The sequence below is a fragment of the Lepidochelys kempii genome, chromosome 5 (assembly GCF_965140285.1).
Source record: "Lepidochelys kempii isolate rLepKem1 chromosome 5, rLepKem1.hap1, whole genome shotgun sequence".
Lineage (NCBI taxonomy): Eukaryota > Metazoa > Chordata > Testudines > Cheloniidae > Lepidochelys > Lepidochelys kempii.
In genome coordinates, this window is record NC_136384.1 from 6,670,058 (window position 1) to 6,685,451 (window position 15,394).

The 15,394-nt window shown below is 44.0% G+C and overlaps 1 protein-coding gene across 13 annotated transcripts in view; it reads right to left on the bottom strand.

Annotated features, from left to right (window-relative positions):
• The window catches only part of CELF4 (CUGBP Elav-like family member 4), an 889,815-nt gene that overhangs the window by 408,303 nt on the left and 466,118 nt on the right, over positions 1–15,394 (bottom strand). For all 13 annotated transcript variants that reach the window (XR_012158835.2, XR_012158834.2, XM_073343422.2 and 10 more), the window contains exon 3: positions 11,742–11,790. Coding sequence is in view for 11 of the 13 variants with exons in the window: in XM_073343422.2 (XP_073199523.1) it covers positions 11,742–11,790 (49 nt within the window). In the remaining 2 variants the exon portion in view is untranslated. The remainder of the gene's footprint in view (positions 1–11,741; positions 11,791–15,394) is intronic.

A 15,394-nucleotide genomic window follows, 5' to 3' on the forward strand; every position in this document is an offset into this window, starting at 1 on the left:
CGGCACGTGGCTAACTGTAAGCATGTAAGTGGTCCCACTGACTTCTGTGAGACTACCCAGGTGCTTAAAGTCAGGCATGCTTAAGTACCTTACTGAATCAGGGTCCAAAAGCACATGCTCCTTAGTACTTGAGTACTAAGTGAGTAACTTTATGAGCTGTGAGCATCAGGCTTTTAGAGTCATAGGAGCAAGACACTAGAGGGAGATATAACCATGTGCGCTAAGCCAGGGTGTTACTTTCAGACTTGGGATCTGGGTTCAGGCCCTTCTTTAATGATGTCCATGTTAACCCCACATCACTGTCAAACCTACCGAGCCAGGAACAGGATGGTGCTTCCAGAGCATGCACAAAGTGCTGGCTACTTAGCTAAGTAAGACACTGGATCTGAGGCGTAGACTGCACTACATTTTGCTGGCATAGCTGTGTCGGAAAAGTGCGTGGGGAAAAAAATCACCCCCCATAGCCAACATAGCGATACCAGCAAAACCCCTATTGTGGACACAACTAGGCCAACTGAAGAGAGCTTCTGTCGGCTTAGCTAATGTCGTTCCGGAAGGTGGTGTAGCTATGGCAACAGAACTACTACCGTCAGCTTACACTGCATCTCCACTAGGGGGCTCTGCTGGCAAAGCTATACTGACAAAGGCTCTGTACATAGACAAGGTCAGTTTCCCTGATGAGTTAAGGGAAGCCATATATATGATGATATCAACTGTGAGACAGAAGCACAAGTGCTTCACTGGAGCTTCCTGAAGGAATTAGAGCCCCATAATTAATGCTTCGCTTGGTGGGTACTTTTTAAAAACATGGGTCCAAAGTAAAAATGGATTGTCATTTTGAGAGCTAAGATATCTTCTTGGGAGAGAAACCAGATGATGGAACTGCTTTCGTCAGCTTTGGATTTGCATGCGTAGAGCTACTCCACAACCTCTGCTGTGTCATCTACAAGAAATCAGCCCACCATCAAACCTGTTTGTTCTCCAAGATGGTGCACAAAGTTTGCTTTGCATACAGTTCAACAATATTATCCACATTGATTAGTGAATGGGTTAGGCATGAACATAGCCCCTGTGGGCAAATATGGGGCATTCATTACCTAAAAATCCTTCAGAGCAAAAAGTGGACTTTTGCAGTGAATATGCTACTGTTTCCAAATTCTTCCTGTTTTAATGACTGTATTCAGCTTACGTGTAGAAGGGAGAGTGCTACTTGTTCCATATTCATGCTCTGAAAAAAGAAATTAACTTTCAGGTAAATTAAAGATTTACTTTAAAATAGCTACCCCAAAATAAATAATACACAAAAGTAAAACAACATTTTGGTCATCTTTTAAAAACAGGGGTTTTTTTTTAAAAAAAACTTTTTCTTTCCTGAACTTTGTTTTCAAAAGTTTTAATAATGAACACCCATTGGAGATGGTCGCTTCATGCTGCTGGTGAGAATTATATTTACTAAAACATTATGTGGATGAAAAATGGCTTTTTTTTACTTAAAAAAAGCTATTGGGGAAGATTTTCATTTTTGAAAAAGTAAACATTTTCCAGGTTTTTGATTAAAAAATAGAACTGAAAATTATTCATGAAAAAAAAAAGATTTTTTTTTCAGTTTTCAAAAACATAAAACTAAATGTTTCAGTTTTCATTTAGCCAATGAACCAAAAAATACTGCCGCAGTTTTGGATGGAGCGCTGATGTTTCATTTAATTTATTTTTGTTAATGGAAAATGGATAGCATTTTTCTACTAGTTCTACAGCTGTGGTTTATACCATGGTAATGAAGGAGACAGTATCTGAGAAAGTGTAACATGGGAAGCTTGTATCTGCATTTTCTGCCCCTTATGAAGTGGAATGTCAGGTCTGCTGTAGTGTTTGTGGTTCTATCACCCCCTAATGGCTGGTGAACCACAAAGGCTACAAGCCCCAACGCTACTAAAGCAAACAGAGATTCTCCTTCAGCTCAAGTGACAAGTTGTATTTTTGAGATGAGAGGTCCTGGTTTCTAGCTCTCACTGTGGATCATCACCTCTGTGCAGATATAAAATAATACATTAATGGTAGATATACTTATATAGGATGAGAGTTTCAGAGCTGCCTAAATGACCCAGTTCCTAGGAAGATGCTTTGAAAATTTCAACCATAGTCTTGTATTTTGTAAATTACAAGTAAAAGCCAAACAAACCTTCTCTCTTGAGCACTGAAAAGAAAAAAATAACTCCATTGTGACTTTTCATTTTTAAAGAAGACTGCTGTAACCATAACTACAATTATACCTCAGATAGCAAAATATATAACAACAGGTTTGCTTTTTCAACTGTTCAGGGAGCCAATTCATTAGCAACCTCATTCATCTACAAGGATTGCACTTATTTGGCTATATTATAATAAAACACACATCATTTCCAATAAAGGGAATGTGTTTGCTATTGATGTGCTATAAACAACTATGCAGAGAGGGGTTATTACATCTCTGTGTAATAACAAGCCAATTAGAATGATGAGCAAAGCCCTTGCAATAAAGGCAATGCACTTGGAGTGATTATACTAATGCATTCCAACTGTTCTGTGCCATAAATACTTTGCAAATTAATTGTGAAACATGGCTATAAATGCATTATTAATGCCGTTTAATAACTCATTGACAAGCAACCTTTACGTTACAAAGTTACCAGGATTGTAATGTGTTCCCAAATTCAACTAGGGTGTTGAGTTGTGTTTACAGAGGTGGAATTTTATAAGGTTACATTTTTTGTCACTTGAACCTTTGTTTTTCCCCCCCCCTGGGTAGTTTGTCATTGTCCTATTGTTAAAAAGACCTCAAATGTCCGTGCATGAATTGGTGGCCCGCATTGCTCCGCACATCTGAAAGGCTGGCCATTCACAGTCCCTAAGTTCTACTCCCATGTACATTATTTTCAATGTCATTTGTATTATGGTAACACCTACATGCTTCGGCCAACCCCATGGTGCTGGGAGCTGTGCATCCCTGAAGTATGAGGCAGTCCCTACCCATCAAAAATTATAATCTAAATAGACAAGAAATGCAAAGGGTGGGAGGTTAAGTGACTTGCTGAAGGTCATCCAGTAAGTCAGTGGCAGAGCCAGGAATGGACTCCTGATCTCTTGAGCATGTGATACATTGGACCATGCTGCCTCTGTAAGTTCTCTTATGCAGACTGAGGATTTGTCTACGCTGCAGTTAAAACCCCACTGCTGACCCGTGCCAGCTGACTCGAGCTCGAAGGGCTCGGGTTAAGGGGCTTTATAACTGCAGTCTACATGTTCAGACTCGGGCTGGAGACGAAGCTCCAGGACCCTGGGAGGTGTGAGGGTCCCAGAGTTTGGGCTGCAGGTCGATCTCAAACATCTACACTGCAATGAAACAGCCCATTAGCTCGAGCCCCTCAGCTGACATGGGTTAGCCGCGGGTGTCTAATTGCAGTATAGACATACCTTATGTGCCCTCTTATAAAGCTACTTAAAATTCATGAAAAATGTTTTTATTCTTTTATTCCTTTAATATTTGGTTTAAAAATACACTCCTTAGTACACGTAACTTTAATGTACAGACAATTATGTGCTATGGGTCTGATCCAGTTACCACTGCTTAAAAACAATGCAGAGTCCTTGTGGCACCTTAGAGACTCACAAATGTATTTGGGAATAAGCTTTTGTGGGCTAAAACTCACTCCATCAGATGCATGGAGTGAAAAATAGAGCCCACGAAAGCTGATGCCCAAATAAATGTGTTAGTCTCTAAGGTGCCACAGGACTCCTCGTTGTTTTTACTGATACAGACTAACCAGGCTCCCCCTCTGGAACCTGATACCATTGGTAGGAATCTATCTATCAATTTCCGGGGTGAGAGAATGCACTCATGTGTCCCCGAGACATAGCTTGATAGGTGAGGGTGGAATGTAATGCACTGACCATTACAATAATCCAAGCAACGCATCAAAATATAAGATCTCTGCATATAACGCTTTTCAGGGCCCGCTATCTCAGACACACATTTGATGTTTTAACTGATAGTGAGGGGACTGTGGAGGCACTGAAAAGAATCATCCAGAGGCATGCTGAATAATATGCATGCCCAGGTACCTGTTTGCTCTTGTGTTTAGCCTGGTTTTGAGAATTCGGTCCTGTGCATTTAGCAATAGCTCCCTCCCAGGCATGAGGACCTACTCTTAGGTTTCTACAGCAAGGAGGGAGATGTTTGTTGCCCGGTGACCTTAATCAAAGTCCCACGGAGAGCCACATGTGCCACTAGAAACAATTTCAGTGCGAAAGGGGATGCCAGGTCAGGATTATCCTAACTCTACAGGGAAAATACCACAGAATCTCTAACTTCTCTTAGGCAAAGCGAGTCTACTCCATAGCTCAATGACATCAAAGGAAAGATTCCTTTTGATTTCACTGAGTTTCGGATCCAGAAGGTTCAGTCATTTTTAGTGGGTTGATCAAGCAATCTAGGGTCTAATCCTGGTTCTCTACCTTTGGGTGTGTCTACATTGCAACTGGGAGGTGTGATTGCCGCACATGTAGACATACCCCAGCTAATTCTGATCTAGTAACAATAGCAGTGAAACCATGGCAGCATGGGCTAGTCCTGCCCACTCAGGGTCGTGGGTACATAGACACATGCCACTGCAGTTGTGAATTGAGCGAGCTTTGATCTCACTAAATCAAACTAGTTTGGGTACATCTACACGTGATGTCCTTGTTAGGATATAGATGTAAAGGCCTGTACTCTAAGAATTTAGGTGTATTCTTATCACTTGGCTAGTTATAGCGGTATAAAAGAAAGAATCAAAATCACTGTCTGCGAGTGTAAGGGCCTTCTCTTACTGTGACAGTCTGAGGCCCTGTGCTTAGGCTAAGGCCTTTGGCTAAGCAGCAGAGGCAGCCATAAGCTGGGAAGCGAACGGTCACCTCCTCACATCCCAACTAGTCACATTGAAAGAAGGTGCTATTGGGCTGTTAGGAATACAATCCTGTCCTGATAATGCCTATCGCCTCCAGAGAAAGGGAAGTGCCTAGAAAACGTAAAAGGAAACTTAATTTGATAGCATCCTGTCTGGCAAGAACTCACTTATCAATAGCTGGGATGTGAAATCCTCACTTCTGTATTGTTTTGTCATTATAGTTCCCACTTTGCTATTGTTTGTCTGTATAATCTCTGTCTGGTTCTGTGATTGTTTCTGTCTGCTGTATAATTAATTTTGCTGGGTGTAAACTAATTAAGGTGGTGGGATATAATTGGTTACACAATCATGTTACAATATGTTAGGATCGGTTAGTTAAATTTCAGGAAAATGATTGGTTAAGGTATAGCTAAGCAGAACTCAAGTTTTACTATATAGTCTGCAGTCAATCAGGAAATGGGGTGGGTGGGTGTGGGGAGGGGAAATCGGAACAGGGAATGGGGGTAAGGAAATTGGAATCATGTTTGGCTAAGGGCAGGAATGGGAACAGGGACACAGGTGTAAGGCTCTGTGGTGTCAGAGCTGGGAAGGAGGATACTAAGGAAGGAAACTGGAATCATGCTTGCTGGAAGTTCACCCCAATAAACATTGAATTGTTTGCACCTTTGGACTTCGGGTATTGTTGCTCTCTGTTCATGCGAGAAGGACCAGGGAAGTAAGTGGGTGAAGGAATAAGCCCCCTAACAGTCCTCACCCCTCCCAACTTGGGCAAGTCACTTAGCCTCTCTGTACCTCCTTGGTGAAGCACTACAGGATAATGTGACTGAAAAACACCATGTCCCGTCACTGCACTCAACAGCTGCCAAACACTGAGGGCAGAGACCTTGGTTTAAACTCTCTGCAGAGTGACATCTCCAGCAGTTCCACAATCCCCTTTAGTGCTGTCCCCACTGTACCCACCCTGCAAATGGGGCTTGCCACATGCCCCCCACTAGAGACCAGATTGCTGCCCACGGAATTGCACCTGGAGCCTAGTATCAGGCTCCCTTCCCCCGTGACTCATTATTTTATCTTCTCCTTTCATCCCACTGGATTTCTTTAAGCAGCCCCATTAGATTATTTTTAAACAGCCTTTTCTTTGTCTTGTTTTCTCCCCATCATGCAGTGATACTGCAACTCAGCCCCATGTTATTGTGCAGTATTGAATATGCAACGAATAGATGTTTTCTTTTTTTGCTTCCTCCTGTAAGACAGTCTTGTTTGGGGCAAAGGTCCGGAGGAGGGGATATATGGGGAAAAGGAGATGCCGTTCACAAAGACGTGGGCATCATCTTTCAAAGCAGCGAGCATTAGAGCGTCAATGAGATTTTGTTTAAACCGATATAGCCTGGGATAAGGATCCAGGGCAAACTGAGGCCCAGGGATGTTACGTGTCCAAGGTCAGACAGCAAGTGGGTGGCAAAAGCAGGAATGGAACCCAGGAGTCCTGATTCCCAGTCCTGGAGCTGTTACCAGTTCTTCATATATGTACAAAGCTGACAGTAATATTGATCCTTAATGAAAGTAATGACTACAGTGGTTAGAGCAAGAGACAGGGAGGCCCTCACTCACTGGATGACAATAGGCAAGTCACACCATACCTCAGTTTCTCTTGGTGTAAAAGGACTGTGATGACTCTTATTGAGTTCATGGGGGTGTCACGAGAGTTAACAATGGCCCCCATCAAGCCCTTGAGATCTGCTCAGCATGGATCTCCCTCATCATGCGTGAAAAGGGGGCTTAGCTGCCTCCCGTATCAGAGCTTCCGCTCTTCCCCCAGATGGCTCTGCGTGAGTCTGGGGATCAGTGTGAGAGGGGGGAGTGGTCAGTCTAGGAAGAGCGTCTGTAGGCCAGGTGCCAGAACTGGAAGGCTTGCCCCTCTCTGTCCACTGGCATTATGGAGCAAGGGTGACACTTCCACAGCCCCCTTCCCAGCTTGCAAGGTGGCTTCTCTTTAAGGAAGTCCAGCGGGAAGATGCCCATAGGCACCACCCACCCTCAACAGAACAGAAAATTTGCCCTGAGATTTCCTCCTCTTTATCCCCCATTTCATTGGGTTTCCCATGGCACAGGGCAATCAGGTCCATAAGGTTTGACAAGTGCTTCAAGATCCATAGCTGAAATTGCACGGACAAGTTCAAATTATTCTTGAATGTTACAGTAATATTCCACTTGCATGCTCAAAAATGTACTGCTTACCTTGAATGAACATCAAGCCATGGGTAGCTGTAAAGCCATTTTACCCAAGAACTAGGATGAATCAGAACCAAGCATAAGGAAAACTAAATAGTTCATAACCAGGCTGCTTCAAAACTAGCTTATGGAAAGGAATCTACCCTCCACCCCTCTATTTTCCAGCAACTGTTTACAGGGAAACCATTCTGATTAGAGGGACATTTGCCTCCCCAAATAATGAAATCATGCAAGTCATAGGAAATTCATGGCAATCAAAACTTTACAGCAGCTGCCATCACATCTTTCATCCAGGAAAGCCAGAGAGAGAGAGAGAGGTGTTTGTTCTGTGATGCCTTGCGTGCAGAAAACACTGTCATGGAATTAAATGGAGACTCTCTTGCAAAACCGTCTAATCCCTCTCTGCAGGGCACTGCTACCTTTCAACTCTCAACCACCTTTGGACTTTATTTAACTTGCTTTTTGTTTTGTTTAGTCTAGCAATTTCCTGTGAATCTTACATAAGGCCCGGGAGATCTCCTGACACCACTCCCAGGGTCTTTTCATTCAGAGATTAACACTGGGTCAGTGTATCACATTGTGTATCTCTCTCTTAGCATGTTATCCTATATGGATCCTTTTTATCAGCTCTGGGAGGGAACAATCCATCTACACATCACTAACAGAGTAACTGGAGTGGAAGAAGAGTCCTTTGTGTTTAAAAGTCTTTTGCCCAATACAAGCCAGGGGAATCTAGAGGCTGGGTTTATTTCAAGTTAACAGCAAGTGCTGCAGCCAAAGTGTCTAGTCAATGCTAGAGACGGGGGAATGTCAGGATAAAATAAAAAGAAAAGGATTCAGAGTAACAGCCGTGTTAGTCTGTATTCACAAAAAGAAAAGGAGGACTTGTGGCACCTTAGAGACTAACCAATTTATTTGAGCATAAGCTTTCGTGAGCTACAGCTCACTTCATCGGATGCAAAGAAGAAAATAAAATAAAATAAAATAAAATAAAATAAAATAAAATAAGAACTGGTTCAAAACTTTTCCCCCAAATCACTTACCACACCTAAAACCTTTCCTGAGATTTGGAAAACTTTGGTTAACTTTGCCACTTTTCTTCAGGGCGGAAAGTGGGGTTAGAAGCCAGAATCTCCTGTCTTAATGCAAAAGTCCCATAGAAACGAATAGAAACTGCTAACACTTCAATAGGGATGTTTTCACAATGACAGAACTTAGCAGGGAGTTATCCCCTTTCCCTGGAGAATTACATTAGCTATGGTGATGATCTATTACAATCTCTACTATGGGGTGAAATCCTGACATCACAGCTGTAAAGGTGAGTTTTGCAATTGACTTCTATGAAACCAGAGTTTTGTGCTAAGTTTTAGAATAATGTCTAGCCTGACTAATTTCCTACAGAGACCTATTGATTTTACCCTGGATAAAACCTGATAGAGAATGTAATAAAAATGATAACCTTTCAATAAGTTATTTGACCCCTCACTAAGAATTCTGTAGAGAGGATTCCACACTCTATTAAATTCTGAATTTCAGGAATTTCTTAAAACTCTTGTGAAATTTGCAAAACACTTTCCCCCTCTAATTTAAACCATTGCTTTCTCAAGAAAAATATAACTTAAAAAATCATGTATTTCTAATTTGATGGGCACTTAGGCTAATGAAAATAACAAAGAGTACTGAAAAGTGCTGTCATCTTCCAAACCAGACGCCAAAATATTTTAATGGGAGTGTTTTTAAACACATCCAAAGAAAGGAAAGGAAAACAAAAAGGCACAGAGGTGGGAGTGAAAAATGCAAAACCGATGCAGTATGATATGAACCAGACTTCTTCCTCTCTCGGAGTAGATTCTGGGTTCAGGTTTGTTTCAATTTTAGGGTGAAGGATTGGGGGAAATGCGGGGCTTCTTATCTGATCTGAACTCATGTGTCCATCACAACAGAGAACAAGACCTCATTTCACAGGGATCGCCTTCCGTAAAGGCATCCCAGTGAACTACCTGGTAAAACAGCACTTTGTTCTCCCTGTAATGCTATGACAGGGCACCAAACACTTCCCCAGAGGAGGGGGAGAGGGGAGGGTGGTGGTGGAAAGGAGTGTCATGTGTATCTGGTGGACTTTGGGAAAGTCAGGGGCTTTTGCTGTACAGCTGTGGGTTAGAGCCAGTCCCTCTCCTCTTCAAACAGGGCACACGTGCTGTGTATTATAGCTATAACTTAAGTTTCTTTGTTGTCGAAGTTGACCTTTATCTTGCAGCCCTAATGATGCCTTTTGATGTGCGCCTAAGATACACAGACTCCTCTTTAGCATTCTGCTTGCTGTGCCTGCTTTAACCAGTGGGCTCACAGAGTCTAAGTTTTCATACAGTGCCTCCCCTGGGTGCCCATTGTTCTTTTTTCCCATAGTTGCCCTTGAGTCATGTTGTCCTGCAACTTCCCTAGCCCAGAAGCAGCTTGTCAGTGGGGAATTTGGACAACGTGGCTTTCATTTCAATGCCAAATGTTTGGGCCCCATCTTATGATCCTGGCAGAGAGACACAATAAACAAGGATAGTGGGTGGGAGAGGGGAGATAATTAGCTAAAAATACAGCGGGGAGGCGATTGTCAGTGTGATGGGTAAAGATGATTTAAACAGCCACCAATGCACTTTGCAGTTCAAACCCACCTTCCTGAAAGCAGCTGCTGGCAAGAGAGGCTTAAAACCCATTCTAGAAAGCCAGGCATGTGTCTGCTATTAGCGATCTGCATAAAAGGGAGTGATTTGGAGGCACTAAGCAAACTGGCTGGCCTAATTATTATTTTTTGGTGTGTCTAATTAAGCAGACAAAAGACCACCCCTTCACACACGCTGTCATCCTGGGCTGTGCCGGAATGTGCATCTGGCCCCAGCTGTCTGCCAGGCAGCTGACCCAGGAGGTCATCATTTGACAAGTGCCCTGGGCATGCCAATTCAGATGGAGATATGGGCCCAGATCGTTAGCTGGGGCATAAATCGACATATCTCCATTGAAAACTATGACATTTCATTGTTCTACACTAGCTGAGGATCTGAGAGACGGTTTTTAAATTTTCCTTTGCTGAATGAAAGAAACGGGACACGACCATTCCTAATCGATACCATTGGAATATGCCATTCCCAAATCTTGTTTTGTTCATAGGAGTAGCCCCTCAGACTCCAATAGAGCAAGGTTGATCCCTGAATTTGATTACACAGTAGTGGAGTTATTCCAGAGACTCCCATCCGACACAATTATACCATAAGATAACCAATCTTATGGAATCTCTGTCAACCCACCAGTTCCACCATTTCATAATGCCAGGTTGTCATCTATGCCTTCCAGTTGAATCCAGCCACTGGTGAATTTCAGCCTCTGGTTGTATTTGATCAAACCACTGGATCTCTCAATCTTTTGACTAAAAAGAACATAATTCTGCTCTTTTATTGTGATTTGCTTCATTCACTTTAGACAACTGTTGCTGGATAATTCAATCGTTGCCCATAGAAAGAGGCAATTTACATTAATGAAAAATGGCCCAAAGAGTTTTTACCCAGAGAAGAACCAGATTATTATTAACAGAAAACTCTGGCCTATTCAGACACTGATACTGATTCTATAATCACTAGCATGCACTATGCAAGCTGTCCTTGACAGCCTTATTGGTAGTGTGATCAACAATATCAACCTCTTATTTCAATTAAAGGAATAGGAAGAGATTTGACTGGAGTAGGAAGAAACCATCATGTAGATAGAAACAGAGAGATGTAGCCATACCATAGAGGCTGATAAATACATAACACTGAATAACAAAGAGTCCTTGGCCTACATAACCCTTCTGTATACAATAAAATCTGTGCTGGGACCATATCTGACAGACAACTTCCTGTTTTAGGGAAGCCCAGTGAAGCATCTCCAAGCTTTCCAACACAATTTTGTTTGAAAACTACCTAATGGAGGCAACCCATTTGGGGTGACCCACTGAGTGGTCACTAAATAAGGGACTTGGATATGGGCCAGGGGCAGATTCTGATCTCAGTTACTCGTGTGCAAATCCAGGGTAACTCCGTGTCACTGAGCTGAGAATCTAGTTTATATGGTATGTTCATCACGCTATACCGGTACAGGTGCAGGAAATATCTCAGAGTAAGTTTGCTTTCTCCAAAGGCAGAGAAGCTTCCATCCACGTTTAGTCACCACAGTGAAACATGCGGGCTGGAGACACAGTGTTCTAACCCAACTGAACCATCGTTGCAGTTTGGCCTAATGGCAGAGCACGGTCTGCAAGAGACAAGTTGCTGTCAGTGCCGTTAAACTTTGATAAGTCAGTGCCTGATGCTTCATTTCTTAACAAGGCAGTTATTTGTTTCCCAGGCAATCACTGGCACCTGCCTGCCTTTTAAAATCAAATAATAATTGAATATGAGGAAAGTGAGACGAAGGAAAGGAGATTTAATAAAGAGAATCTTTGCTGCAGAGGGAATTTCTTTGGCAGTGATTACGCTGCTAATTGATCAGCGCATTGCCTGAGAGAAGCCAGAGACAACAATTAAACTTAGCGCAGTGGCTAGGAGCAATGTAGTCAACTACCTCCTCGGCTTTCGCTGTCCGCTGGCTTCACCTGGATTGGTCTGTTCATCTGCAAGGAAAAACAGAGAGAGAGAAGTGCAATTAACAACGGAGCCCACAGATCCCCTACTTGTGCTGTTGGGTTTTTAGCGTGCTCCTTTTAGCAGCAGGGTTTTCTGCATATGCAGAACACAGTGGCTATTTAAGAGCGGGCAACAAGAATGCAGAACAGTTAAAAGAAGGAAGTAAAAGGGCTGGGGTTGGGAGACGGGGCAAGGAACCCCTCGCTCCCTTACTTCCCGACTATGTGGCTGGGGGGTTCAGCGCTGGTGGAGGCCCGATGGGTGGGGGGGTGAGGTGAGCCCTTCGCACCCTGCACCTGGCCAGCAGAGGTCCCCAGTCAGGCCCAGCGAAGAACCTGCTGTAACAGCAGCAGGACTGCTAATGTAGCTTTTTGCTCCCAGGGAGAACAAAGGAGGATTTCTGAGATGGCCAGAATCCCTCCTAAAGGCTCTGCTGCAAACAGCCTTCCTTCCTCTTTTGCACGGACTGTGGCAGAGCGAGAGAGATAATGCTAGCATCAACCATGTTAATGCTAAATCATCTGACCTTGTGAGAGGGATATACAGCATGCTCCTTTGTTTGTATCTTCTATGGCTAGCACTCCCCATTCTTGCCAGTCACAATAAAAGACTCCACTGACCAGTGACTTGAGTAGTTATATATTTAGGACCTCCATAGCCCTTTCCTCTAACCTGCCCTGGTCTCCTTTTACGCTGCAGTCCAGCCATGTTGATTCCCTCCTCCATTATTTTTGCTTAGTCTCAGTTGAACAGCAAAGTTGGCTCCCCCCTGCCCCCCCCCCCGGCCTCGGCCCCGCTTTCGGAAAGTATTTCATAACTGTCTAGATTTATTCTAATTGCTCCGCAAACATATTTAGTATTAAAAAGCTATCAAAGTGGCTGACAAGTAGGTTAACATGATGGAGGGCCTAGAGGATCCTGCTGCATTGTTGTCTCGAGGGGGAAATGTACATAGACATAAAGAGACTACAGTTATTATCACACTCACATTCAACAGAAGAGAGGTCTGTCTTGCAGCTCAGTGCCTCTAGACCCTAGAGGACAATATCTGCCCACTCTTATGCCCATGCAAGGCCAGTGAAGTCAAGGGATTTGAACCAGCAAAACAGGCAGCAGAATTTGGCCCTGTCATTTGCCATTCTCTGGTTTTGGAATTGTGAGTAGCCTTGGCCAGAATACTAACATATTAGCTGGGACTGAACCCAGGATCTTCAACAGCCAAATCACAGGCCTGTACTACGTCAGCTGTACAAGACTGGCTTTAAGGGGAGTAAGTTGTTACAGTTGGTGTGGCTAGCCACTAGAGGAAGACCTGACCGAACAGTGCACTACATAACATCAGTGACACATCCCAAGTTGGGACTGATCCAAAGCCCACTGAAATCAATGTAAAGACACCTGCCAATTCAACTGTGGGCTCTTGGAAAGCCATGACAGCTCCTTCCCATCACCCTGGGTGAAGGGTCTGATGTGATCAACTGCAAGAGGTGTAGGGAAAGAGTCAGAGTACCGGACAATGACGAGGGAAACTGAACCCACTGGTCACTACTTTCTGAAAATGGGCCATCAGACAGGGGTGGAGAGAGGGTGGAAGGGAGGAAGAGAGAATAGGCAGTGGGCAGAGGAGAGAAAGAGGGAGGGAAGAAGAATCCAGTGGAGGGGAAAAAACTGGGGAAATTAATAAGTAAAAGGATAGCGTAATTTAATGTGCACTATGATTTATGCACTTGACAATTTCTTTATAGACCAAAGAGAAAGTGCTGTGTGCACGGAGCCCATAATACAAATTGAGATCATCTTGACATGAAAGACACCAATTATAGGGAGACACATTGAGAGCGAAATAATTGAGTTCCCTCTCTCCATCATAAAACTTTCTTCTTGTGGAGAAAGTCTGGGAGCAGGGAGGCAGCTTAGGGCTAGAGGAGGGGGGAACAGGCAGAGGAGCCCTTCCCTAATGAGGGAATAACCTGCCTAGAAGAAAGGGAATTCAGAGAGGTGCATCACTCAGAGTTTACTACGCAGTGTCTATCTGGGGAGAGAGATGGAGACAGGCTTTTCTGGGGAGGAAGCCTTGGTCCAGATCCTAATCCAGGGATCTCAGGGGGGTCTGCCAGTGGCAAGAGGCATCTTCATGGAGCCCCCTTGTCTCTGCACCTATTGGTTGGCTTTGTTGACCCCTTGAGAGCATGGTGCCTTCAGGAGACATACTTCCATGGCTCTCCATGTTGTAACAACCTGCAATGAACTTGGAGGAAGGAGCACAGGTTGCAGGAGGGAAGAGTTTGGAGGGTGCCCCAGGAAGCCAGTCTGTGTGCACATGGCTGGAATGCTAGCTGCAGTTGCAGCACCTCTGCAATGAGCTGTCTTACTAGAGATCCAGTTTTAGAAACATGGAGTCCGCTCACAGCTAGCACATGGGGTACATGACACAGCTGTTCACTGAGCCCTCTAAAGGAGGGGAGCCCATGGAATGTAAGAGCAAGAGTACATTAAATCAACGTTATTAACTTGTGCTGCCTCCTACCATGCACTGGGAGGGGTGCGGATCCAGAGGTGGAAGCCTGGGTCCTTTGACTCCCATCCCCCAGGTCACCCTGTGGGGCCCTCTTGGAGCATCTTCCATGGGGTCAAGTGGCTGGGCCTGGAATGTGTGAGGTGCTTTTCAGGGGAGATCTTGTGGCCCTCTAGGCTCACATCACATCCCTTGGGTTACAGCTGGAGAGGCTCTGTGCCTTGAAGCCTGGATCTGAGATTCTCCAAAGTTTGTAGATGATCAGATCAGACATTTCCATTTAGCATATGACATTGGTGGGCATGAGCTGGGAACGTCCAGTTGGTATCTGAATCCAACAGGATCCAAATGGGTCTGGTTTTCCACCCACTTATACTAGTGTGAGTGGGGAGTAACTCCGTTGAAGTTAATGGAATGATGCCCATGGGTAATCAGTGTAAAATTGGATATAGGAATACAGTGCCAGAAGGACCTCACTACAACATTCATGTAACCACGGGACTGCCAGAAGCCATCAGTCAGCACAGATGAGTTACCCAGAGAGTTTTCCACGGACATCTCACTAGCACATCACATTTCCCTTCAAAGATACAGATGAGATTCAGGTACCGTTTCACCCCTCTCCATCTGCCCCGGAACATCCTGGGCAGTTGGTACTGTGTTTATTGAGAACGCCCCCACCTCCGAGGCAAAAATCCTTTGAAATGCTAACTGCGTCCTGCCAGATCCGTGTCAGAAGTGGGCACAGTGGCAGGGGAATTTTGTGTCCTAATCAAACATGAGATTTCAACTGGGATTCACCTTGCTGAATGGCAGAGGGATCATGGTGCTGAGCAGGAACAGAAACCTCCAGCACAGGAGCAAAGAAGAACCGTAATGTTGTTAATCCAATTAACAGCTGCCTTTACTGACTAAAGGAAAGAAGTTGGTAAAGAACAGATAGGAGCTAGTGAGGAACAATCAAGTCCCATTTAAGTATAACACACAAAAGCAAGCAACTGAACAATGACAACATGTACAAGTGCTTATATACAAACACCAGAAGTCTAAATACTAAGGTGGGTGAACTAGAGTGC